General features: G+C 38.4%; 1 protein-coding gene across 1 annotated transcript in view; it reads left to right on the plus strand.

Moving 5' to 3' along the window:
- Positions 1-3,015: 3,015 nt before the first annotated feature.
- LOC128552832 (TNF receptor-associated factor 3-like) overlaps positions 3,016-24,907 on the plus strand; it is a gene marked incomplete at its 5' end in the record, with an annotated part of 34,412 nt that continues 12,520 nt past the window's right edge. The window contains 2 exons of the mRNA XM_053533894.1: positions 3,016-3,120; positions 19,624-19,794. Coding sequence (XP_053389869.1) covers positions 3,016-3,120; positions 19,624-19,794 — 276 coding nt within the window. The remainder of the gene's footprint in view (positions 3,121-19,623; positions 19,795-24,907) is intronic.

Raw genomic sequence — 24,907 nt, forward strand, 5'->3', positions numbered from 1 at the left:
GAAGTGCTCAAGGTGAGCTTTTGTGATCGCCCTGTGTCAGTCGTCCGTCCGTCGTCAACAATTTGACTGTTAACACTCTAGAGGTCACAATTTTGGCCTAATCTTAATGAAACTTGGTCAGAATGTTACCCTCAAAACAGTCTTGGACGAGTTTGATATTGGGTCATCTGGGGTCAAAAACTAGGTCAGCAGGTCAAATCAAAGGAAAAGCTTGTTTACACTCTAGAGATCACAATTTTGGCCCAATCTTAATGAAACTTGGCCAGAATGTTACCCTTAATAAAATCTTGGAGGAGTTCGATATTGGGTTATCTGGGGTCAAAAACTAGGTCAATACGTCAAATCAAAGGAAAAGCTTGTTAACACTCTAGAGGTCACAATTTTGGCCCAATCTTGATGAAACTTGGTCAGAATGTTACCCTTAATAAAATCCTGGATGAATTCGTTATTGGGTTATCTGGGGTCAAAAACTAGGTCTCCAGGTCAAATCCAAGGAAAAGCTTGTTTAAAATGTAGAGGCAACATTTATGACTGTATCTTCATGAAACTTGGTCAGAATGTTACTCATGATTATCTCAAAGTCCAGTTTGAATCTGGGTCATGTAGGGTCAAAAACTAGGCCACCAGGTTAAATCAAAGGTAAAGCTAGTTAGCACTCTAGAGGCCACATTTGTGACCATATCTTAATGAAACTTAGTCAGAATGTAATCTTGATGATGTATAGGTCATATTCAAATCTTGGTCAGGTGGTGTCAAAAACTAGGTCACGGGGTTAAATCAAAGGAAAAGCTTGTTAACACTCTATAGGTCACATTTATGACTGTATCTTTATGAAAATTAGTCAGAATGTTAATCTTGATGATCGCAAAGTCCAGTTTGAATCTGGTTTATGTAGGATCAAAAACTAGGTCACCGGGTCAAATCAAAGGAAAAGCTTGTTAACACTGCGGAGGCCACATTTATGACTGTATCTTGTTGAAACTTGGTCAGAGTGTTACTCATGATGATCTCAAAGTCCAGTTTGAATCTGGTTTATGTAGGTCAAAAACTAGGTCACCGGATCAAATCAAAGGAAAAGCTCGCTAACACGCTAGAGGCCACATTTATGACTGTATCTTTATGAAACTAGATCAGAATGTTAATCTTGATGATCTTTAGGTCAAGTCCGAATCTTGGTTATGTAGAGTCAGAAACTAGGTCACTGTGTCAAATCAAAGGAAAAGCTTTCTAACACGCAAGAGGCCACATTTTTGACTGTATTTTCATGAAACTTAGTCAAAATGTTAGTCTTGATGATCTTTAGGTCAAGTTCGAATCTGAGTCATATGGGGTCAAAAACTAGGTCACCGGGTCAAATCAAAAGAAAAAGTTAGTTAACACTTTAGAGGCCACATTTATGACCGTATCTTAATGAAACTATCTTGATGATCTTTAGGTCAATAGGTCAGGTGAGCGATACAGGGCCTTCATTACCCTCTTGTTTTATATTTCTTTCATCAAAATAATACTTAATTTATATGAAATTAAAATTATTAAAGAAAAAAAAAACACTTGATCTTTTACTGTATGTAACGGCAGTGTTAGATTTTAGCGTAGACAGTTAGCGCTGAGAGTAGTTTCCCATTACCGAAATGGCGAAAGTTGGAAATTCATTTAGATCTATACCCGTGAATACTACGCTCACACGACTCGGGTATTCCCGGGGGTCATAAATCTGCACATTTTACACAAGTATCAACGGTATGTTCAGTAATATTCAGATTTGCAGAAGAAACTTGCAATGAATTCTAATAAAGAAAAACAACAGAAAGCATTATTCCTGTTTGTTTAATAAATGCATGGATCTACTGATTGCATTCATTATTTTTGCCATGCAAGTTTTCTTGATTAGAAATATCACAAAATGTTAAGTTCTGCATAAAGATTGTATCGCACATTGTATCGTGGTGAATCTAATGGAAGTTGAGTAACAGATTTCTGTATGAACTCTGACTTCGGAACCACTTGCCTCAGAATGATGAAATTTTATAGGATGTTTGGACATGCAAAGTAGAGGAACCCTTTTAATTTTGGGGTCACTCTATTAAAGGTAAATGTCAAAGTGGACAGAACATGGAAATCCATTTCCTATCAATAACTGGAGAACCGTTTGACCTAGAACTTCAAACTCAATAGCCCGCCCGCTTAGCTCAGTAGGTAAGAGCGTTGGTCTATGGATCTCGGGGTTGCGAGTTCGATCCTCGGGCAGGGCGTATGTTCTCCGTGACTATTTGATAAACAACATTGTGTCTGATATCATTAGTCCTCCACCTCTGATTCATGTGGGGAAGTTGGCTGTTACTTGAGGAGAACAGGTTTGTACTGGTACAGAATCCAGGAACACTGGTTAGGTTAACTGCCCACCGTTACATGACTGAAATACTGTTGAAAAACGGCATTAAACTCAAAACAAACAAACAAAAAATCAAACTCAATAGGGTAATAGGACTTACAGAGTAGATGACATGACCCCTATTGTTTTTGAGGTCATCAAAGATCAAGGTCACAGGGTCTGAACATAGAAAAGTCTTTTCAATCAATAACTTGAGAACTGCTTGACCCAGAATATTGAAACTTAATATGATTGGACATGCCAAGTATATTATCCACATTGCAGCCAACATACACTATCTCTTTGACTTTTCGCTCCTGACCCCTATTGACGTCTTACCTATAAAACTATGCGTCTGGGGAGACATGTGCTTTTCTACTAAAGCATCGTCTAGTAATCACCTATAGTGATAGCTATATATTGTCTAGGACTGAAAATTAGCTTGCAAGTCTATGTCTATTACATTTTGAAAGAGGATGTGCATTAGAATACAACTTTAGGTGTAAGAAATTCAAAACAGATTTTGCATGATATTCTGAAAATTGACTCAAACTCTTTGAAAGCATACCCCAGTCTTATTATATGTAATTATAAATAGATAAAGGGGTGATGGTGTCCTAATTATTTTTAAAATCTGTTAACAGATAACAGCTGATCCCAGCGGAAGAAGAGAAATAAGAAATCGTGACCTTTACTGTGAATTTAAAGACTTTGGTTGTAAACAAGTTACCAAATGGAAAGATTTAGCGGTATGTATTTTCAAATTCCAAACATGCTTTTAATATAATTTAGCCACACCATGAGAAAACCACCATAGTGCATTTGCGACCAGCAGGCTGGTCTGGATCCATGCTGTTGGCTAACGATTTCTCTAATTGCAATAGGCTTTGAAAGCGAACAGCATGGATCTTGAATGTTTACCTCAATGACAAGGAGTGCAGGCTGGTCTGGATCCATGCTGGTTGCAAATGCACTATGTTGGTTTTCCAATGTTGCGGCTCAATTATAATATATTTTTCCGTCTGTCCATTAGCAATTTTTTGTCCGCTCTGTAACTCTTGAACCCATTGAAGGATTTCAAGGAAACTTGACACAAATATTCACCACACCGAGATGACGCGCAGAGCGCATGTTTTGGCTGTCTCGCTTCAAGGTCAAGGTCACAATTAGGAGTCATAAGTCAGTTTGTTATGTGTCTGCTCTGTAACTCTTGAACTGCTGGAAGGATTTCAAAGAAACTTGGCAGAAATGTTCACCACACTGAGACGAAGTGCAGAGCCCATTGTTCCGGATGACTAGCTTTAAGGTCAAGGTCGCACTTAAGGGTCAAAGGTCATTTATGTCTTTGCTTTTTGTATATTGCTCTGCATTGCAGTGCTCTTGTTATGTCTCCCCCAGGAGACATATTGTTTTTGCCCTGTCCGTCCGTCCGTCCATCCATACGTCAGTCCGTCCGCCAGTACGTCACACTTCATTTCCGAGCAATAACTGGAGAACCATTTGACCTAGAACCTTCAAACTTCATAGGGTTGTAGGGCTGCTGGAGTAGACGACGCCTATTGTTTTTGGGGTCACTCCATTAAAGGTCAAGGTCACAGGGGCCTGAACATTGAAAACCATTCCCGATCAATAACTAGAGAACCACTCGACCCAGAATGTTGAAACTTTATAGGATGATTGGTCATGAAGAGTAGATGACCCTTATTGATTTTGGGGTCACTCCGTCAAAGGTCAAGGTCACAGGGGCCTGAACATTGAAAACCATTTCCAATCAATAACTAGAGAACCACCTGACCCAGAATGTTGAAACTTCGTAGGATGATTGGTCATAAAGAGTAGATGACCCTTATTGATTATGGGATCACCCCATCAAAGGTCAAGGTCACAGGGGCCTGAACATTGAAAACCATTTCTGATCAATAACTAGAGAACCACTTGACCAAGAATGTTGAAACTCGATAGGATGATTGGTCATAAAGAGTAGATGACCCTTAATGATTATGGGATCACCCCGTCAAAGGTCAAGGTCACAGGGGCCTGAACATTGAAAACCATTTCTGATCAATAACTAGAGAACCACTTGACCCAGAATGTTGAAACTTCATAGGATGATTGTAAATGCAAAGTAGATGACCCCTATTGATTTTGGGGTCACTCCATTAAAGGTCAAGGTCACAGGGGCCTGAACATTGAAAACCATTTCCGGTCAGTAACTTGAGAACCACTTGAACCAGAGTATTGAAACTTAATAGGATGATTGGTCATAAAGAGTAGATGACCCCTAACGATTTTGGGGTCACTCTGTGAAAGGTCAAGGTCACAGGGGCCCGAACATTGAAAACCATTTCCGGTCAGTAACTTGAGAACCTCTTGACCCAGAATGATGAAACTTCGTAGGATGATTGGTCATACAGAGTAGATGAACCCTAACGATTTTAGGGTCACTCTGTTAAAGGTCAAGGCCATAGGGGCCTGAACATGGAAAACCATTTCCAATCAATAACTTGAGAACCTCTTGACCCAGAATGTTGAAACTTCGTAGGATGATTGTTCATGCAGAGTAAATGACCCTTATTGTTTTTGGGGTCACTCCATTAAAGGTCAAGGTCACAGGGGCCTGAACATTGATAACCAGTTCCGGTCAATAACTTGAGAACCACTTGACCCAGAATGTTGAAACTTCATCGGATGATTGAACGTGCAGAGTAGATGACCCCTATTGATTTTGGGGTCAGTCTATTAAAGGTCAAGGTCACAGTGGCCTGTTCATGTAAAATCATTTTTTTGAAATAACTTGAGAACCACTTGACCTACAATGTTGAAACTTAATAGGATGATTGGACATGCAGAGTAGATGACCTCTATTTAATTTGAGGTCACTTGATCAAAGGTCAAGGTCACAGGAGCCTGAACAGTGACTTGAGAACCACATGGCCACGAGTGTTGAAATTTAACGGGGATGACTTGACATGCCAAGTAGATGATCCCTATTGCAGCCAGCCATCAGTGTCTCTTTGACTTTCGCTCCTGGCCCCTATTGACTTCTTGCCTATAGGACTTTGCATTGGGGGAGACATGTGCTTTTTTACAAAAGCATTTTCTAGTTTTTATTGTTTTTATTTGGCAGATCTTTCTTGTTCACTTATAATAATTTTTTATATGCTATAAGGGTCCCGGTGTCGTCTATCCGTCTGTCCGTCGGTAAGCAATTTCGTGTCCGCTCTGTAGCTCTTGAACCCCTTGAAGGATTTCAAAGAATCTTGACACAAATGTTCACTACACCAAGACAACATGCAGAGCACATGTTTTGGATGTATCATTTCAAGGTCAAGGTCACACTTAGGGGTCAAAGGTCATATGAGTGTGTTTTGTGTCCGCTCTGTAACTTGAACTGCTTGAAGGCTTTCAAAGAAACTTGGCACAAATGTTCACCACACTGAGACAACATGCAGAGCGATTGTTTCGGATGACTAGTTTCAAGGTCAAGGACACACTTAGGAGTGAAAGGTCAGTTATGAATGTGATTCGTGTCTGCTCTGTAACTCTTGAACTGCTTGAAGGATTTCAAAGAAACTTGGCACAAATGTTAACCACATTGAGGCGACATGCAGAGCGCATGTTTTGGATGACTCAATTCAAGGTCAAGGTCACATTTAGGGGTCATATATGACTTTGCTTTGTGTATATTGCTGTGCATTGCAGTGCTCTTGTTTTTATTTAAATTTTTTGCAGATCCCTTTTTGTTCTCTTACAATAATTTTTTTTCGAAGTATTGTGATTGCCCTGTGTCCGTCGTCCGTCATCCGTTCATCCGTCCGTCGTCAACAATTTGACTGTTAACACTCTAGAGGTCACAATTTTGGTCTAATCTTAATGAAACTTGGTCAGAATGTTACCCTCATAAAAGTCTTGGACGAGTTCATTATTGGGTCATCTGGGGTCAAAAACTAGGTCACCAGATCAAATCAAAGGAAAAGCTTGTTAACACTCTAGAGGTCACAATTTTGGCCCAATCTTAATGAAACTTGGTCAGAATGTTACCCTCAATAAAATCTTGGATGAATCTGATATTGGGTCATCTGGGGTCAAAAACTAGGTCACCAGGTCAAATCAAAGGAAAAGCTTGTTAACACTAGAGGTCACAATTTTGGCCCAATCTTAATGAAACTTGGTCAGAATGTTACCCTCAATAAAATCTTGGATGTGTTTGATATTGCGTCATCTGGGGTCAAAAACTAGGACACTGGGTCAAATCGAAGGAAAAGCTTGTTAACACTGTAGAGGCCATATTTATCTTCATGAAACTTGGTCAGAATGTTACTCATGATGATCTCAAAGTCCAGTTTGAATCTGGGTCATGTAGGGTCAAAAACTAGGTCACCATGTCAAATCAAAGGAAAAGCTAGTTAACACTCTAGAACCCACATTTATGACCATATCTTAATGAAACATGGTCAGAATGTTAATCTTGATGATCTATAGGTCATATTCAAATCTTGGTCAGGTGGGGTCAAAAACTAGGTCACTGGGTCAAATCAAAGGAAAAGCTTGTTAACACTCTAGAGGCCACATTTATGAATGACTATATCTTCATGAAACTTAGTCAGAATGTTAATCTTTATGATCTTTAGGTCAAGTTCGAATCTAAGTCATATGGGGTCTAAAACAAGGTCACTAGGTCAAATCAAAGGAAAAGTTAGTTAACACTTTAGAGGCCACATTTATAACCATATCTTAATGAAACTATCTTGATGATCTTTAGGTCAATAGTTCAGGTGGGCGATACAGGGCCTTCATGGCTCTCTTGTTTATTACTATAAATAGCTTATTTTGAAACTTTATTATTGGCCGTAGGGAACAACTGAGACCATTTTTAGCCCACCAGTCACAAAGTGACAAGGTGAGCTTTTTTGATCGCGTGGCGTCCGTCGTCCGTGCGTGCATAAACTTTTACTTGTGACTACTCTAGAGGTCACATTTTTCATGGGATCTTTATGAAAGTTGGTCAGAATTTTCATCTTGATAATATCTAGGTCTAGTTCGAAACTGGATCACATGCTGTCCAAAACTAGGTCAGTAGGTCTAAAAATAGAAAAACGTTGTGACCTCTCTAGAGGCCATATTTTTTAATGGATCTTCATGAAAATTGGTCAGAATGTTCATCTTGATAATATCTAGGTTATGTTCGAAAGTGGGTCACATGCTGTCCAAAACTAGGTCAGTAGGTCTAAAAATAGAAAAACCTTGTGACCTCCCTAGAGGCCATATTTTTCAATGGATCTTCATGAAAATTGTCAGAATGTTTACCTTGATGATATCTAGGTCAAGTTTGAAAGTGGGTCAGGTGCGGTGAAAAACTAGGTCAGTAGGTCTAAAAATAGAAAAACCTTGTGACCTCCCTAGAGGCCATATTTTTAAATAGATCTTCATGAAAATAAGTCAGAATGATCACCTTGATGATATCTAGGTCAAGTTCAAAACTGGATCATGTGCTGTCCAAAACTTGGTAGGTAGGTCTTAAAATAGAAAAACCTTGTAACCTCTCTAGAGGCCATAATTTTCAATGGATCTTCATGAAAATAAGTCTGAATGATCACGTTGATGATTTATAGGTCGAGTTCGAAAGTGGGTCACATGCAATCAAAAACTAGGTCATTAGGTCTAAAAATAGAAAAACCTTGTGACCTCTCTAGAGGCCATATTTTTCCATGTATCTTCATGAAAGATGGTCTGAATGTCCACTTTAATGATATCTAGGTCAATTACGAAAGTGGATGACGTGTGGTTAAATACTAGGTCATTAGGTCAAAAAATAGAAAAACCTTGTGACATCTCTAGCGGCCTTATTTTTCAATGGATCTTCATGAATATTGGTCAGAATGTTCACCTTGATGATATCTTGGTCAAGTTCGAAAGTGGATGAAGTGTGGTCAAAAATTAGGTCAGTAGGTCTAAAAGTAGAAAAACCTTGTGACCTCTCTAGAGGCCATACTTTTCATGAGATCTTCATGAAAATTGGTGAGAATGTTCACCTTGATGGTATCTAGGTCAAGTTTGAAACTGGGTCAAATGCCTTCAGAAACTAGGTTATTAGGTCAAATAATAGAAAAACCTTGTGACCTCTCTTTCAGTGGAGCTTCATGAAACTTTATCAGAAGTTTTATCTCGATAATATCTAGGTCAGGTTCAAAACTGGGTCACATGAGCTCAAATACTAGGTCACTATGTCAAATAATAGAAAAAAATGACGTCATACTCAGTTCAAAACTGGGTTATGTGGGGACAGGTGAGCAATTCAGGACCATGATGGTCCTCTTGTTCTGTGGTACACATGAATGGTACATTCAATTTTTATACGCCCAAAGGGACGTATTATGTTATGACGCTGGTGTCCGTCTGTCCGTCCGTCTGTTCGTCTGTCCGTTAGCAATTTCGTGTCCGCTCTGTAACTCTTAAACTCCTTGAAGGATTTCAAGGAAACTTGACACAAATGTTCACCACACCCAGACGACGTGCAGAGCGCATGTTCCGGATGTCTCGCTTCAAGGTCAAGGTCACACTTAGGAGTCAAAGGTCATATCAGTTTGTTTCGTGTCCGCTCTGTAACTCTTGAACCCCTTGAAGGATTTCAAAGAAACTTGGCACAAATGTTCACCACACCAAGACGACGTGCAGAGGGCATGTTCCGGATGACTTGCTTCAAGGTCAAGGTCACACTTAGGGGTCAAAGTCATTTCGTGTCCGCTCTGTAACTCTTGAACCCCTTGAAGGATTTCAAGGAAACTTGACACAAATGTTCACCACACCCAGACGACGTGCAGAGCGCATGTTCCGGATGTCTCGCTTCAAGGTCAAGGTCACACTTAGGAGTCAAAGGTCATATCAGTTTGTTTTGTGTCTGCTCTGTAACTCTTGAACCCCTTGAAGGATTTCAAAGAAACTTGACACAAATGTTCACCACACCAAGACGACGTGCAGAGGGCATGTTCCGGATGACTTGCTTCAAGGTCAAGGTCACACTTAGGGGTCAAAAGTCATATCAGTTTGTTTCGTGTCCGCTCTGTAACTCTTGAACTGCTGGAAGGATTTCAAAGAAACTTGGCAGAAATGTTCACCACATTGCAACGATGTGTGGAGCGCATGTTCCGGATGACTCGCTTCAAGGTCAAGGTCACACTTAAGGGTCAAAGGTCATATATGACTTTGCTTTGTGTATATTGCTCTGCATTGCAGTGCTCTTGTTTTTATTTGGCAGATCCCTTTTTTTGTACTTACAATAAATTTTTTTTTAAATACTTCCCTTTTATGTTACTATAAATAGCTTATTTTGAAACTTTTTATTATTGGCCGTAGGGAAAAACCGAGACCAATTTTCTGTGGTATAACATGGATGGTACCTCCAATTTTAAGGTGTATTTTTACATACCTTACCTGATAAGGATTTTTTTGTAGACTCTGAATTTTTTTTTTTGTGGACTTAGATTTTTTTTTGTGATGTAAGCCTTCGGGCGTATATTGCCCCGCTTGGCGGCGCTCTTGTTAGATATTTTTTGACATAACTTTACCTGGTAAGCATTTTTTTGCGAATTTTTTTTTTTGCGAATTTTTTTGATTTTTAGCTCACCTGTCACAAAGTGACAAGGTGAGCTTTTGTGATCGCGCGGCGTCCTTCGTATGTCTGTCCATCCGTGCGTAAACTGTTGCTTGTGACCACCCTAGAGGTCACATTTTTCATGGGGTCTTTATGAAAATTGGTCAGAATGTTCACCTTGATGATATCTAAGATAAGTTCGAAACTGGGTCACGTGCAGTCAAACACTAGGTCAGTAGGTCTAAAAATAGAAAAACGTTGTGACCTCTCTAGAGGCCATATTTTTCAAAAGATCTTCATGAAAATTGGTCAGAATGTTCACCTTGATGATATCTAGGTCATGTTTGAAATTGGGTTACGTGTCATCAAAAACTAGGTCAGTAGGTCAAATAATAGAAAAACCTTATGACCTGTCTAAAGGCCACATTTTTCATGGGATCTGTATGAAAGTTGGTCAATATGTTCATCTTGATGATATCTAGGTCAAGTTTGAAACTGGGTCACGTGCGGTCAAAAACTAGGTCAGTAGGTCAAATAATAGAAAAACCTTGTGACCTCTCTAGAGGCCATATTTATGAATGGATCTACATAAAAATTAGTCAGATTGTTCATCTTGAGGATATCTAGGTCAAGTTCAAAAGTGGGTCAAGTGCCTTCAAAAAGTAGGTCAGTAGGTCAAATAATGAAAAAACCTTGTGACCTCTCTAGAGGCCATATTTTTCATGGGATCTGTATGAAAGTTGGTCCGAATGTTTATCTTGATGATATATAGGCCAAGTTTGAAAATGGGTCAACTGCGCTCAAAAACTAGGTCAGTAGGTCATAAAATAGAGAAAACCTTGTGACCTCTCTAGAGGCCATATTTTTCAAAAGATCTTCAGGATTGGTGAGAATGTTCATCTTGATGATATCTAGGTCAATTTCAAAACTGGGTCAAGTGCCTTCAAAAACTAGGTCAGTAGGTCAAATAATAGAAAAACCTTGTGACCTCTCTAAAGGCCATATTTTTCATGGGATCTGTATGAACATTGGTCTGAATGTTTATCTTGATGATATCTAGGTCAAGTTTGAAACTGGGTCACGTGCAGTCAAAACTAGGTCAGTAGGTCTTAAAATAGAAAAACCTTGTGACCTCTCTAGAGGCCATACTTGTGAATGGATCTTCATAAAATTAGTCAGTTTGTTCATCTTGATGATATCTAGGTCAAGTTCGAAAGTGGGTCACGTGCCTTCAAAAAGTAGGTCAGTAGGTCAAATAATGAAAAAACCTTGTGACCTCTCCAGAGGCCATTTCTTTCATAGAATCTATATGAAAGTTGGTCTGAATGTTTATCTTGATTTTACATAAGTCAAGTTTGAAACTGGGTCAACTGCGGTTAAAAACTAGGTCAGTAGGTCTTAAAAAAAAACAACTTGTGACCTCTCTAGAGGCCATACCCTTGAATGGATCTTCATGAAAATTGGTCAGAATGTTCGCCTTGATGATATCTAGGTCAAATTTGGAACTGGGTCACGTGCCATCAAAAACTAGGTCAGTAGGTCAAATAATAAAAAAAACCTTTTGACCTCTCTAGAGGCCGTACTTTTCATGGGATCTGTATGAAAGTTGGTCTAAATGTTCATCTTGATGATATCTAGATCAAGTTTGAAACTGGGTCAGCTGCGTTCAAAATCTAGGTCAGTAGGTCTTAAATTAGAAAAATCTTGTGACCTCTAGAGGCCATATTTTCAATGGATCTTCATGAAAATTGGTCTGAATGTTCACCTTAATGATATCTAGGTTAGTTTTGAAACTGGGTCACGTGCGGTCAAAAACTAGGCCAGTAGGTATAAAAATAGAAAAACCTTGTGACCTCTCTAAAGGCCATATTTTTCATGAAATCTTCATGAAGATAAGTGAGAATGTTCACCTTGATGATATCTAGGTCAAGTTCAAAACAGGGTCACGTACCTTCGAAAACTAGGTCAACAGGTCAAATAATAGAAAAACCTTGTGACCTCTCTAGAAGCCATATTTTTCAATGGATCTTCATGAAAATTGGTCAGAATTTTTATCTTGATGATATCTAGGTCGAGTTGAAAACTGGGTAACATGAGCTCAAAAACTAGGTCACTATGTCAAATAATAGAAAAAACGACATCATGCTCAAAACTGGGTCATGTGGGAACAGGTGAGGGATTCAGGACCATCATGGTCCTCTTGTTTTCTTTTTGTTGTTTCTGTCCTTTGGGCTTCAACAGTCAAGTTTTTTAGCTCACCTGTCACAAAGTGACAAGGTGAGCTTTTGTGATCGCGCGGTGTCCGTCGTCCGTCCGTGCGTCCGTGCATCCGTAAACTTTTGCTTGTGACCACTCTAGAGGTCACATTTTTCATGGGATCTTTATGAAAGTTGGTCAGAATGTTCACCTTGATGATATCTAGGTCAAGTTCGAAACTGGGTCACGTGCAGTCAAAAACTAGGTCAGTAGTTCTAAAAATAGAAAAACATTGTGACCTTTCTAGAGGCCATATATTTCACAAGATCTTCATGAAAATTGGTCAGAACGTTCACCTTGATGATATCTAGGTCAAGTTCAAAACTGGGTCACGTGCCGTCAAAAACTAGGTCAGTAGGTCAAATAATAGAAAAACCTTGTGACCTCTCTAAAGGCCATATTTTTCATGGGATCTGTATGAAGGTTGGTCTGAATGTTCATCTTGATGATATCTAGGTCAAGTTCGAAACTGGGTCACGTGCCATCAAAAACTACGTCAGTAGGTCTAAAAATAGAAAAACCTTGTGACCTCTCTAGAGGCCATATATTTCATGAAATCTTCATGAAAATTGGTCAGAATGTTCACCTTGATGATATCTAAGTCAAGTTCGAAAGTGGATCACGTGCCTTCAAAAACTATTTCAGTAGGTCAAATAATAGAAAAACCTTGTGACCTCTCTAGAGGCCATATTTTCCATGGGATCTGTATGAAAGTTGGTCTGAATGTTCATCTTGATGATATCTAGGTCAAGTTTGAAAGTGGGTCACGTGCCATCAAAAGCTAGGTCAGTAGGTCAAATAATAGAAAAACCTTGTGACCTCTCTAAAGGCCATATTTTTCATGGGATCTGTATGAAAGTTGGTCTGAATGTTTATCTTGATGATATCTAGGTCAAGTTTGAAACTGGGTCAACTGCGATCAAAAACTAGGTCAGTAGGTCTTGAAATAGAAAAACCTTGTGACCTCTCTAGAGGCCATACCCTTGAATGGATCTTCATGAAAATTGGTCAGAATGTTCACCTTGATGATATCTAGGTCAAGTTTGAAACTGGGTCACGTGCCTTAAAAAACTAGGTCAATAGGTCAAGTAATAGAAAAACCTTGTGACCTCTCTAGAGACCATATTTTTCAGTGGATCTTCATGAAAATTGGTCAGAATTTTTATCTTGATAATATCTAGGTCAAGTTCAAAACTGGGTCACATGAGCTCAAAAACTAGGTCACTATGTCAAATAATAGAAAAAACGACGTCATACTCAAAACTGGATCATGTGGGAAGAGGTGAGCGATTCAGGACCATCATGGTCCTCTTGTTTAAATTTTGCTGCCATCCTCTGATGTAACCCTTTGGGCATATATTGCCACGCTTGGTGGTGCTCCTGTTTATATTTGGCATGAATGTTTACCTCAATGAGAAGGAGTGTTGTGCGCAAACCCCATGTTCCTATCTCAAAGGTCAAGGTCACAGTTGGAGGTCAAAGGTAAAATTGAAGTTTGTCCAGAGTATTTCTTCTTCACGCATGGTGTGATATAATGTAACCTGGCATGAATGTTCACCATTATGAGACTTGAGTGTCATGCGCAAGAACCTGGGGCCTCTATCTCGAAGGTACCTTAAATCCTATGCTGTTCTTAAAGGGTTTGTAAGGTATTTGTAGCAGATACTTCCTCTATTTTGAAAGCCTTGTTATTTACAACACTTAGTTAATGTCGTCGTATATTGAGGCTGAAAAATCCACCCCTCAGCGTTTTCCTAGCCCATAAAAGCTTACCATTTTTGACCCATCTGAAGAGAAATATGTCTGTTTCTTATTTGAAAGTAGCAGAAATATATTTATTAAAGTTATCATGCCGTCCGTTCTTGTCAACAAACCTGAAATTATTTCAGATAGATGGATAAATTTAGTGATTTTAGTCTGTTTAAATACATGAAAACACACAGGTTTCAGCACCCCCCCCCCCCCCCCCCCCCACAATCCCGCAACAGAGTGGAGAAGGCATATAGATTTGGCCTTGTCTGTGCATCTGAATATTGTGACGGGCCTAGTTCAAAAAGGGTCTGATATGAATTAATGAAACCCTGACTGCGTCTTTTTCATGACATTAAATTGCACACCTCCTATTTTTCGTCTTGCTCTCCCCTATTTCAAGAGTTATGGCCCTTGAAATATTGAAAAATGCACATTTTCACCTTATGACGTGCCTCACTCAAAAAGTGAATGAAAACTTTGCTTTTACTTCAGTTACTGTTGTATATATATGGCAGATTCTTTTCATCAAATGGTGTTGGAAACAACGTAAACATTATAAAGTAGAAAACACACAGCCGTTATATCACAAATGTCTTTGAAATTTCTAATCATAGAATGACTGGAATCTTAGACAATTAGCCGGTGAACTGTAATAACTAGTGAGAATGAATTGTTTCCAGTACTGTTTTCTGAACGGTCCAACAATGAAAGGAATAGAATTATGCAAGACTATGTAAGTACAGTTACAAAGAACCACTCCTGTTTAATCAACATGAACACGTTTTTTGACAGTTAATATTTTTTTCAGCCTTCTGAAAAAGTAACATCTGTACAGATTAAAAATATATTGATTTTTATATTGAACACTACATTCATATTCCCACTCAGCTTGCTTAACAACACAGCCACAAGATATCAAAGTAGGGTCAGATATCAGGTGAGTCGTTCATGTTATCCGAGATGTTTGGCTCAAGACAATATACTAAAGGCCATTCATTTTCCACCTCTTACTTATGAGGGGAGTTGTCAGGTAGCTGTGAAGAACAGCTTAAGACTTTGAAGCAACCCAGGGATACTTTTTATGCCCCCGAAGGGAGGCATATAGTTTTTGAACCGTCTGTCGGTCTGTCAGTCTGTCCGCAATTTTCGTGTCCGGTCCATATCTTTGTCATCGATGGATGGATTTTCAAATAACTTGGCATGAATGTGTACCACAGTAAGACGACTTGTCGCGCGCAAGACCCAGGTCCGTAGCTCAAAGGTCAAGGTCACACTTAGACGTTAAAGGTCATTTTTCATGATAGTGCATTCGTGTCCGGTCCATATCTTTGTCATCCATGGATGGATTTTCAAATAACTTGGCATTAATGTGTACCACAGTAAGACGACGTGTGGCGCGCAAGACCCAGGTCCGTAGCTCAAAGGTCAAGGTCACACTTAGACGTTAAAGGTCATTTTTCATGATAGTGCATTCGTGTCGATCCATATCTTTGTCATCCATGGATGGATTTTCAAATAACTTGGCATGAATGTGTACCACAGTAAGACGACGTGTCACACGCAAGACCCAGGTCCGTAGCTCAAAGGTCAAGGTCACACTTAGACGTTAAAGGTCATATTTCATGATAGTGCATTGATGGGCGTGTCCGGTCCATATCTTTGTCATTCATGCATGGATTTTAAAATTATTGGGCATGAATGTGTACCACAGTAAGACGACGTGTCGCGCGCAAGACCCAGGTCCGTAGGTCAAAGGTCCTAAACTCTAACATCGGCCATAACTATTCATTCAAAGTGCCATCGGGGGCATGTGTCATCCTATGGAGACAGCTCTTGTTCATCAAAAGTTTGGCCTTTTTTTATTGCAAACTCTATTTTTTGCCTAACAGGTACAGTAGCTTGTTAATGACGATACTCATGTGCAGATGTCGGGTATTTTAAGGCAATGTAGATGGTAATGAAATGTTCCTTAGAAAATGCTTTTTTAATAGAATTATCTATAAAACTTGTTCTTTCAATATCTTAGAAAAATACAGTACATTCCTTACAAATTTTGGTATAGTGTGACCAAAATTTTAGAGTTTAAGTAGATTAAAGCTTTTTGACATCTGTAACATTACAGAAGTCATCACTGAATAGATATTAAACAATAGTTTTTATTTTTAGCTCACCTGTCACAAAGTGACAAGGTGAGCTTTTGTGATCGCGCGGTGTCCGTCGTCCGTCCGTGCGTCCGTCCATGCGTCCGTAAACTTTTGCTTGTGACCACTCTAGAGGTCACATTTTTCATGGGATCTTTATGAAAGTTGGTCAGAATGTTCACCTTGATGATATCTAGGTCAAGTTCGAAACTGGGTCGTGTGCCATCAAAAACTAGGTCAGTAGGTCTAAAAATAGAAAAACCTTGTGACCTCTCTAGAGGCCATATATTTCACAAAATCTTCATGAAAATTGGTCAGAATGTTCACCTTGATGATATCTAGGTCAAGTTCGAAACTGTCTCACGTGCCATCAAAAACTAGGTCAGTAGGTCTAAAAACAGAAAAACCTTGTGACCCCTCTAGAGGCCATATATTTCACAAGATCGTCATGAAAATTGGTCAGAACGTTCATCTTGATGATATCTAGGTCAGTTTCGAAACTGGGTCACGTGCGGTCAAAAACTAGGTCAGTAGGTCATATAATAGAAAAACCTTGTGACCTCTCTAAAGACCACATTTTTCATGGGATCTGTATGAAAGTTGGTCTGAATGTTCATCTTGATGAAATCTAGGTCAAGTTCGAAACTGGGTCACGTGCGGTCAAAAACTAGGTCAGTAGGTCTAAAAATAGAAAAACCTTGTGACCTCTCTAGAGGCCATATATTTCATGAGATCTTCATGAAAATTGGTCAGAATGTTCACCTTGATGATATCTAGATAAAGTTCGAAAGTGGGTCACGTGCCGTCAAAAACTAGGTCAGTAGGTCAAATAATAGAAAAACCTTGTGACCTTTCTAGAGGCCATATTTTTCATGGGATCTGTATGAAAGTTGGTCTGAATGTTCATCTTGATGATATCTAGATCAATTAGAAAGTGGGTCACGTGGCATCAAAAACTAGGTCAGTAGGTCAGATAATAGAAAAACCTTGTGACCTCTCTAAAGGCCATATTTTTCATGGGATCTGTATGAAGGTTGGTCTGAATGTTCATCTTGATGATATCTAGGTCAAGTTCGAAACAGGGTCATGTGCAGTCAAAAACTAGGTCAGTAGGTCTAAAAATAGAAAAACCTTGTGACCTCTCTAGAGGCCATACTTGTGAATGGATCTCCATAAAAATTGCTCAGAATGTTCACCTTGATGATATCTAGGTCAAATTTGAAACTGGGTCATGTGCCTTAAAAAACTAGGTCAGTAGGTCAAATAATAAAAAAACCTTGTGACCTCTCTAGAGGCCATACTTTTCATGGGATCTGTATGAAATTTGGTCTGAATGGTCATCTTGATGATACTTAGGTCAAGTTTGAAACTGGGTCAACTGCGGTCAAAAACTAGGTCAGTAGGTCTAAAATTATTAAAATCTTTTGACCTCTCTAGAGGCCATATTTTTCAATGGATCTTCATGAAAATTGATCTGAATGTTCATCTTGATGATATCTAGGTCAATTTCGAAACTGGGTCACGTGCGGTCAAAAACTAGGCCAGTAGGTATAAAAATAGAAAAACCTTGTGACCTCGCTAGAGGCATATTTTTCATGAGATCTTCATGAAAATTAGTGAGAATGTTTACCTTGATGATATCTAGGTAAAATTCAAAACAGGGTCACGTACCTTCGATAACTAGGTCAATAGGTCAAATAATAGAAAAACCTTGTGACCTCTCTAGAGACCATATTTTTCAATGGATCTTTTTGAAAATTGGTCAGAATGTTTATCTTGATAATATCTAGGCCAAGTTCAAAACTGGGTCACATGAGCTCAAGAACTAGGTCACTATGTCAAATAATAGAAAAAACGACGTCATCCTCAAAACTGGGTCATGTGGGAAGAGGTGAGCGATTCAGGACCATCATGGTCCTCTTGTATTACAAAATACATTCTGATGAAATGTAAGTACTTTTTAGCTCGACTATTCGAAGAATAGGGAAGCTATCCTACTTGCCCCGGCGTTGGTGTGAGCATTAGCGTTAGCATGAGCTTCACACAAATGTTAAAGTTTGCGTACCACCCTAAATATTTTCAAAGTCCTTTGAGATATTACATTTATATTTTGCGTACTTGTTTACCATCATGACACCAGTCTGTAAAAAGGAGGAGGCAACTCTATCAAGCATTTTGACTGAATTTAATGGCCCCTTTTCGACTTAGAATATTCTATTTGTAATGTTAAAGTTTTACTCATAGCTTATATTATACTATCACTGAGAATAGTCGAGCAAACTTTGTCAGAATGATGTATTGGTACCCTAGATGTGTACCCTGCTCAATGGTGGGCGCCAAGATCACTCTGTGATCTCTTGATACTTGTAATTTCAGGTTAAAGTTTTGATGCACTTTCACTATATCTCAGTTGTTACTGAATGGATTTGATTCAAACTTAAAATAGTTGTACCACCTTATCACTCACATATGACACAAGATCCATCACTCTTGCACCAATATTTCATGAATTATGCCCCATTTTTGCTTTGAATTATACTTATTTAATGTTTTGATTCACTTTATTCTTATCTCTCTTATTAATTAATACTTTTGACACAAGCTATTATCCAATATCTTCATCCACTTTGGAGTCATTAAACACTCCAGTGACACCTCCAGCTTCATCAAATATGCCCAGTTTCACTATCCAGCATCGAAATAGTTGAGCGCACTGTCTCCTGTGACAGCTGTTGTTGAAATAGTAGCCCAAGGTCCCTAGGTATAAGTTCAAGGTCACACTTAGAGGCCAAAGGTGCAGGTGGGCTCGACATTCTGCCCTTGAGCATGCAGAATGTATTTCTAAGAATCAAATTTATACTTGTGCTTAAATGACACAGTCTTTTGTAGGCAACCTCGATATAGACAGCAAATTTTAAAAATATCTCCAGTGATCATCTAACTTGTGTTAAGTGGGGTGATGATCATGTTTACTTAAAATGGAATTAGGGCCTCTGTGGCTGAGTGGTTAAGGTCACTGATTTCAAATCACTTGCCCCTCATCGATGTGGGTTCGAGCCTCACTCAGGGCGTTGAATTCTTCATGTGATGAAGCCATCCAGCTGGCTTACGGAAGGTTAGTAGTTCTACCAAGCTACCCGCTAGTGATGAAATAATGCATGGAGGGGTACCTTGGGCCTTCTTCCACCATTAAAGCTAGAAAGTGGCCATATGACCTATAAATAGTTGTGTCGGTGCGACAATAAACCCAACAAAATAAAAATAATGAATAAAATAGAATTAAATTATCGGCTTGTTACTAAGCTTGTTGAAAGATAAGGAAAATAAATGCAAAGTAGCTTTATGAAGCTTATATATATATTTAGACCAGGATTTGTATTGCATACACAACAGTGAGTCAGGATCACAGTTATTTATTTATTTATAAAATAAAGTGATTGGAAGAATTTCTTTTTTCTTCCATATAGGACCATTTGTGTACAAGAATTTCTTTTCTTTTTTTTTCCATATAGGATCATTTGCGTGGATGCAAATTTCAGCCAACAGAATGTTCTAATAAAAAATTTGGATGTAAAGTAGCACTACCAGGTCATTTATTGGAACAGCACATACAGAATGATTGTGAATACAGACAAGTACAGTGTCAATATTGTAAAAATCTTATACCAGTCAAACTGTTGCAGGTAATAAAATTTTTGGTTATCCCTATTAGGCAGTTTACATACAGAAAAAGCTATATTGGATTTTTTCATTCAAGATTTGAAAATATGTCAGTTTACTATCAACAGTTGTGTTGGGGTTATTTTTAGCTCACCTGAGCCAAAGGCTTCAGGGTGAGTTATTCTTATCACTCACCGTCCGGCGTCCGTAAACTTTTACTTTAAATGATATCTTCTTTAAAACCACTAGGCCAATTTCATCCAAACTTCACAGGAATGTTCCATGGGTGAAGCTCTACAAAAATTGTTCAAAGAATTGAATTCCATGCAAAACTCTGGTTGCCATGGCAACCGAAAGGAAAAACTTTACAAATCTTCTTCAAAAACCAGAAGCCCTAGAGCTCAGATATTTGGTGTGAAGCATTGCCTAGTGGACCTCTACCAAGTTTTTCAAATCATGAGCCCGGGGTCAAAATTGACCTCGCCCCAGGAGTCACTTGATCTTACATAGGAAAATCTTCTCAAAAACCAGAAGCCCTAGAGCTTAGATATTTGACATGTAGCATTGCCTAGTGGACCTCTACTAAAGTTGTTCAGATCATGACACCGGGGTCAAAATTAACCCCGCCCCATGGGTCACTTGATTTTACATAGATTTCTATAGGAAAATCTTCAAATTAAAAAAAAAAATTAACCAGAAGGCCTAGAGCTTAGATATTTGACGTGTTGCATTGCCTAGTGAACCTCTACAAAATTTGTTCAAATCATGACCCCCGGGGTCAAACTTGACCCCGCCCCAGGGGTCACTTGATTTTACATAGGAAAATCTTCAAAATTCTAAAAATCATAAGTTTGACATTTGAAACATGTAGCTCATATTACTCAGGTGAGCGATATAGGGTCATCATGACCCTCTTCTTATATTAATGTAATTGTCCGCAATTTGTCATTAAATTAAAGTCCCTCATAGAATGCTATTTTATTCTATAACTAGAACCACGAAAGTATATCAGCTCCAGTGATAGGTGGTCTGTAGTGGGAACATGATTGACACAATCAAGAGGTCCAGGATTCAAACCCTAGTTCATGCACTAGAAATTTCTGAGATGGTCTTTAGTATCTCCCTACCAACTAGGAGCTCAGGAAAGAAGGCTTCTTGTATATCAGTGCTCCACATCAAGCATGTTAAAGAACAAGAGTTCTCCCACATAGCTGAGTAGTGGAAGGCACAGATGTACAGTGAGGTCATGAGTTTGGCTTCTTTGGTATCTTTAACAACTGAAAAGTAATATGTGCTGATTTAAAAGTTGCTTTTTCTGACTTTAGCTTTTAGCTCACCAGAGCCAAAGGCTCAGGGTGAGCTATTCTGATCGTTCACCGTTCGGCGTCCGTTGTCCATCCGTAATCTTTTACTTTAACGGCATCTCCTGATAAACCGCTAGGCCAGTTTCATCCAAACTTCAGAGGAAGGTTCCTTGGGTGAAGCTCTACAAAAATTGTTTAAAGAATTGAATTCCATGCAGAACTCTGGTTGCCATGGCAACCGAAAGGACAAACTTAAAAAATCTTCTTCTCAAAAACCAGAAGTCCTAGATCTTTGATATTTGGTGTGAAGCATTGCCTAGTGGACCTCTACCAAATTTGTTCAATCATGACCCCGGGGTCAAAATTGAGCCCGCCCCAGGGGTCACTTGATTTTACATAGGAAAATCTTAAAAAATCTTCTTCTCAGAAACCAGAAGCCCTAGAGCTTAGTTATTTGACATGTAGCATTGCCTAGTGGACCTCTACTAAAGTTGTTCAAATCATGACCCAGGGGTCAAAATTGACCCCGCCCCAGGGGTCACTTGATTTAACATAGATTTCTATAGGAAAATCTTTAAAAAAAAATAAAAAATAAACCAGAAGGTCTAGAGCTTAGATGTTTGACACGTAGCATTGCCTAGTGGACCTCTACAAAATTTGTTCAAATCTTGACCCCTGGGGTGAAAAATTGACCCCACCCCAGGGGTCACTTGATTTTATACTCAGCGTCACGGAAAAGTTAGCACCCTAATGGCCCTTATATTTTAAAAATCGCATTGGACTGTGTTAAATGCATAACATGACTACATTTTTGATGCAGCTGAGACGTTACTGGTGTAAAGATTTGTCAAATTCGATTAACTCCATTTGAGGCATGGGCTGCATGTGCAAAATGACTTTTTCCAGCAATGTCGACATGTACGAATTTTCTATCGCAAATCATTCATTGCACTTGAAAGTTAGTCGACAGACTAAAAGGAATACATTAAAAAAACCCAGAATATCCTTGCTAAGAATGCCACGTTTAAGGCACGATCAACGCCATCAGGCCATTAGCATGGTTGACGCCGAACTTTCATGTCGCGAAATTGCACGTCGTATGTGCTGTTTTCACCTGACAGTCATGAAATGGGTTAGGAGAAATGATCACACAGGGTCTATAAGTAATAGAGCATGCACAGGCCATGAAAAAGTGAAGTCGATATTGTATAAAATAGTAAAGAGGTATATATTAGGTGGTAACTTTTCAGTGACACAGAGTACAGTACGTTCCACTTAATGGCATATCGGTTAATCGCATATCCCGGATATTCACATACGAACTTGAAGCACCGATCGATCCCTATATAATTACCTTTAACCCTTTACCACACAGAACAGAAGCCAAAGTAACCTCTTTTACATAATACTGATAAGTGATTATCAATAATCAATTATCGGTATATGGCTGATAAAGGTGACTGTCTTATCTGAACAGAGGTGTTGGCATTATTTTGTGATTACACACACTCATGTTAAAAATGTCATTATTTTGATATTTTCTGTAAGTTTGACATTATTTTTGTCAATATAAAGTTTATAGCAATTTAAATTCTCTTTCCGATGATACAAAATTTATTGTAGTTTCTCTTTTAGTTTCGAAGATATAAAGTGTTAAAGTACGGGAATATATATTTTTAGGCATAAAATTCTGCTTTGGATTACTTTCACATTGAAATTCATTTACAATTTCATTTTGATGTTCGAAAGTTTGATTTATAGTTAATAGACTTATCTTCCGAATCGGAATCGGTAAGTATTTATATAAAAAACAACCATCAAACTGAATAACACTTCAAAAATAACGGATCGTAAAATTTCTGAAAGTGCAAAAAGATCGCGGAGATCGAGACTCGTAACCGACTACAGTATTCTTGTGCTAAAAATTAAATATTTTTAAGATAATATTACGTAATATTTTGATGATCAAACGTCGGTACATCACGGGTGACTTCCGCTGCAATTAACTCTTGGGTGTCATAAAATATTTGAAAGCCGCGGTCCTTCTGTTTTGATTGACACTTCCCGTTATGTAAGGCCATAAATTCCAAGCCATCGTATACACAAATTGTTGTTTAGGGGAAATCTGCATGTATCACGCGTGACCTTCATGACCTAACACATTTAAAAATACTTTGATGTTAAATGGTTGTTATTTTTAGAACGAGGAAAGCCCTGCGAAACGGCTAGTTGCAAGCAGTTTTCTCAGTAATTTTCCATGACGTAGCGTCGTGCACATGTAGGAAAAAACCCCGGTGTCTTTCTTTGCAAAGTACTCGATAAATTTAAATAGTAACCACATGATCTTTTACATAAATAATGATGATGAAATCCCATATTTTGAGTTAGTAAACATCCGGAATTTGTTTCTTTAGGAAAAGAACGAAAATAAAGCAATTGATTATGAGACACAGGATAAAACGATTCTGTTCAAATGGCCGTTAATCAGTATAATACGTTTCTATCGGGGAACCGATAGACACGTGTCAATACGTTTCTGTTTGGTAATCGATAGATACGGTGATAAACGTATCGATGTGGGAAAGGGTTAAAGATTTTCGTATAATTGCATTGAATTTTTAATCCTTCCCGCTTAATTGCATAAAACATTTGGCTAAAAGTCCACTAATTTGGTCGCAAACAGCGATAAAAATTATCAAAAGATGCCGAAAATTTACTGTTGAATTGTGAATTACTCTAGCCGATCAGCTGTTTCACGTCGCCTAGGTGCGTGACATTAGAAGTGGAGATCAAAGCTGTATAGTTTCCCCGAGATTTTCGTGGCATTACGTCATGTTTTCGCGCCATGTTGCACATCACTGTTTGATCGTACCGCCTCGGTACTTAAGTGCTGAGAGAAGTAGATCTAGTGTTGTAACAATCAATAAAAAAGCTTCTTTTTAATTTGTTAAAGCGAATGTGCAATATCCCGTACAAACTGACAGGTAAACGTGTCAAACTATAATAGCGGATTTCTTACCCCTGTGACCTATTTGCCCTCAAGGAAATTACAAATGGTTTGAGAAGAATATCTTATTATAAAGTGTCGTGTCAAAAAATACATGTACAAAGATTCATTCAAAACTTATTAAAAATACGCAACAACAATATTTTTGTTTTTTAACCGCAATTTCTATGTACGTTCACGAGGTCGCGTAACAGAAATCTGTGCAAAAATTGTTTTACTTCATATTTTTAAATTGCTGCTGCCTTTTCATTATTTAAGATTTTTCTATTCTGTTTTTTTTTGTACTTTCTGGTCAAAAGTCTGAATTTTATGCCCATAGTTTGTATCATCTATTTACTTTTAGAAAGTAATAAGTAATTAGGATCTTGCTGTTTGAAATTTTGCAAGTAATTTTATGAAAAATCGACCATTTTATAGAATTTTGCCAACATTTCTGTTAAAACCTTTTTTAAATCATTATAGAATTCAAACTATATTACTTCTCAATCGGTGTTGAAAATCTGAAGCGATAAAATAAAAAAATGAAAGCGTGACGCGCGTTTTTTGTATACGTGTCGATGAACAAAAGTTAGGTATTACGATAGGTCGCACGTGCTCGTGGAATGGAAAATTACCGGCATGGCGTTTTGATATCTGTACGATTCGCGGGTAAATTCCAGTCAGTGGTAAATAAAAAATATTGTCGTTTACAGCTTTATTTGTTTAAAACATACACAGGTATGATTAATCACTCCATTAGTGACCCATTTTCCAATTAATGTTGCCGTATTGATTCAAAGTAATAACCATTGCTCCTAGAGCAGCCGAAGCATACCGAAACAGATG

Source organism: Mercenaria mercenaria, unplaced genomic scaffold (genome assembly GCF_021730395.1).
Source record: "Mercenaria mercenaria strain notata unplaced genomic scaffold, MADL_Memer_1 contig_3205, whole genome shotgun sequence".
NCBI classification, from domain to species: Eukaryota; Metazoa; Mollusca; class Bivalvia; order Venerida; family Veneridae; genus Mercenaria; species Mercenaria mercenaria.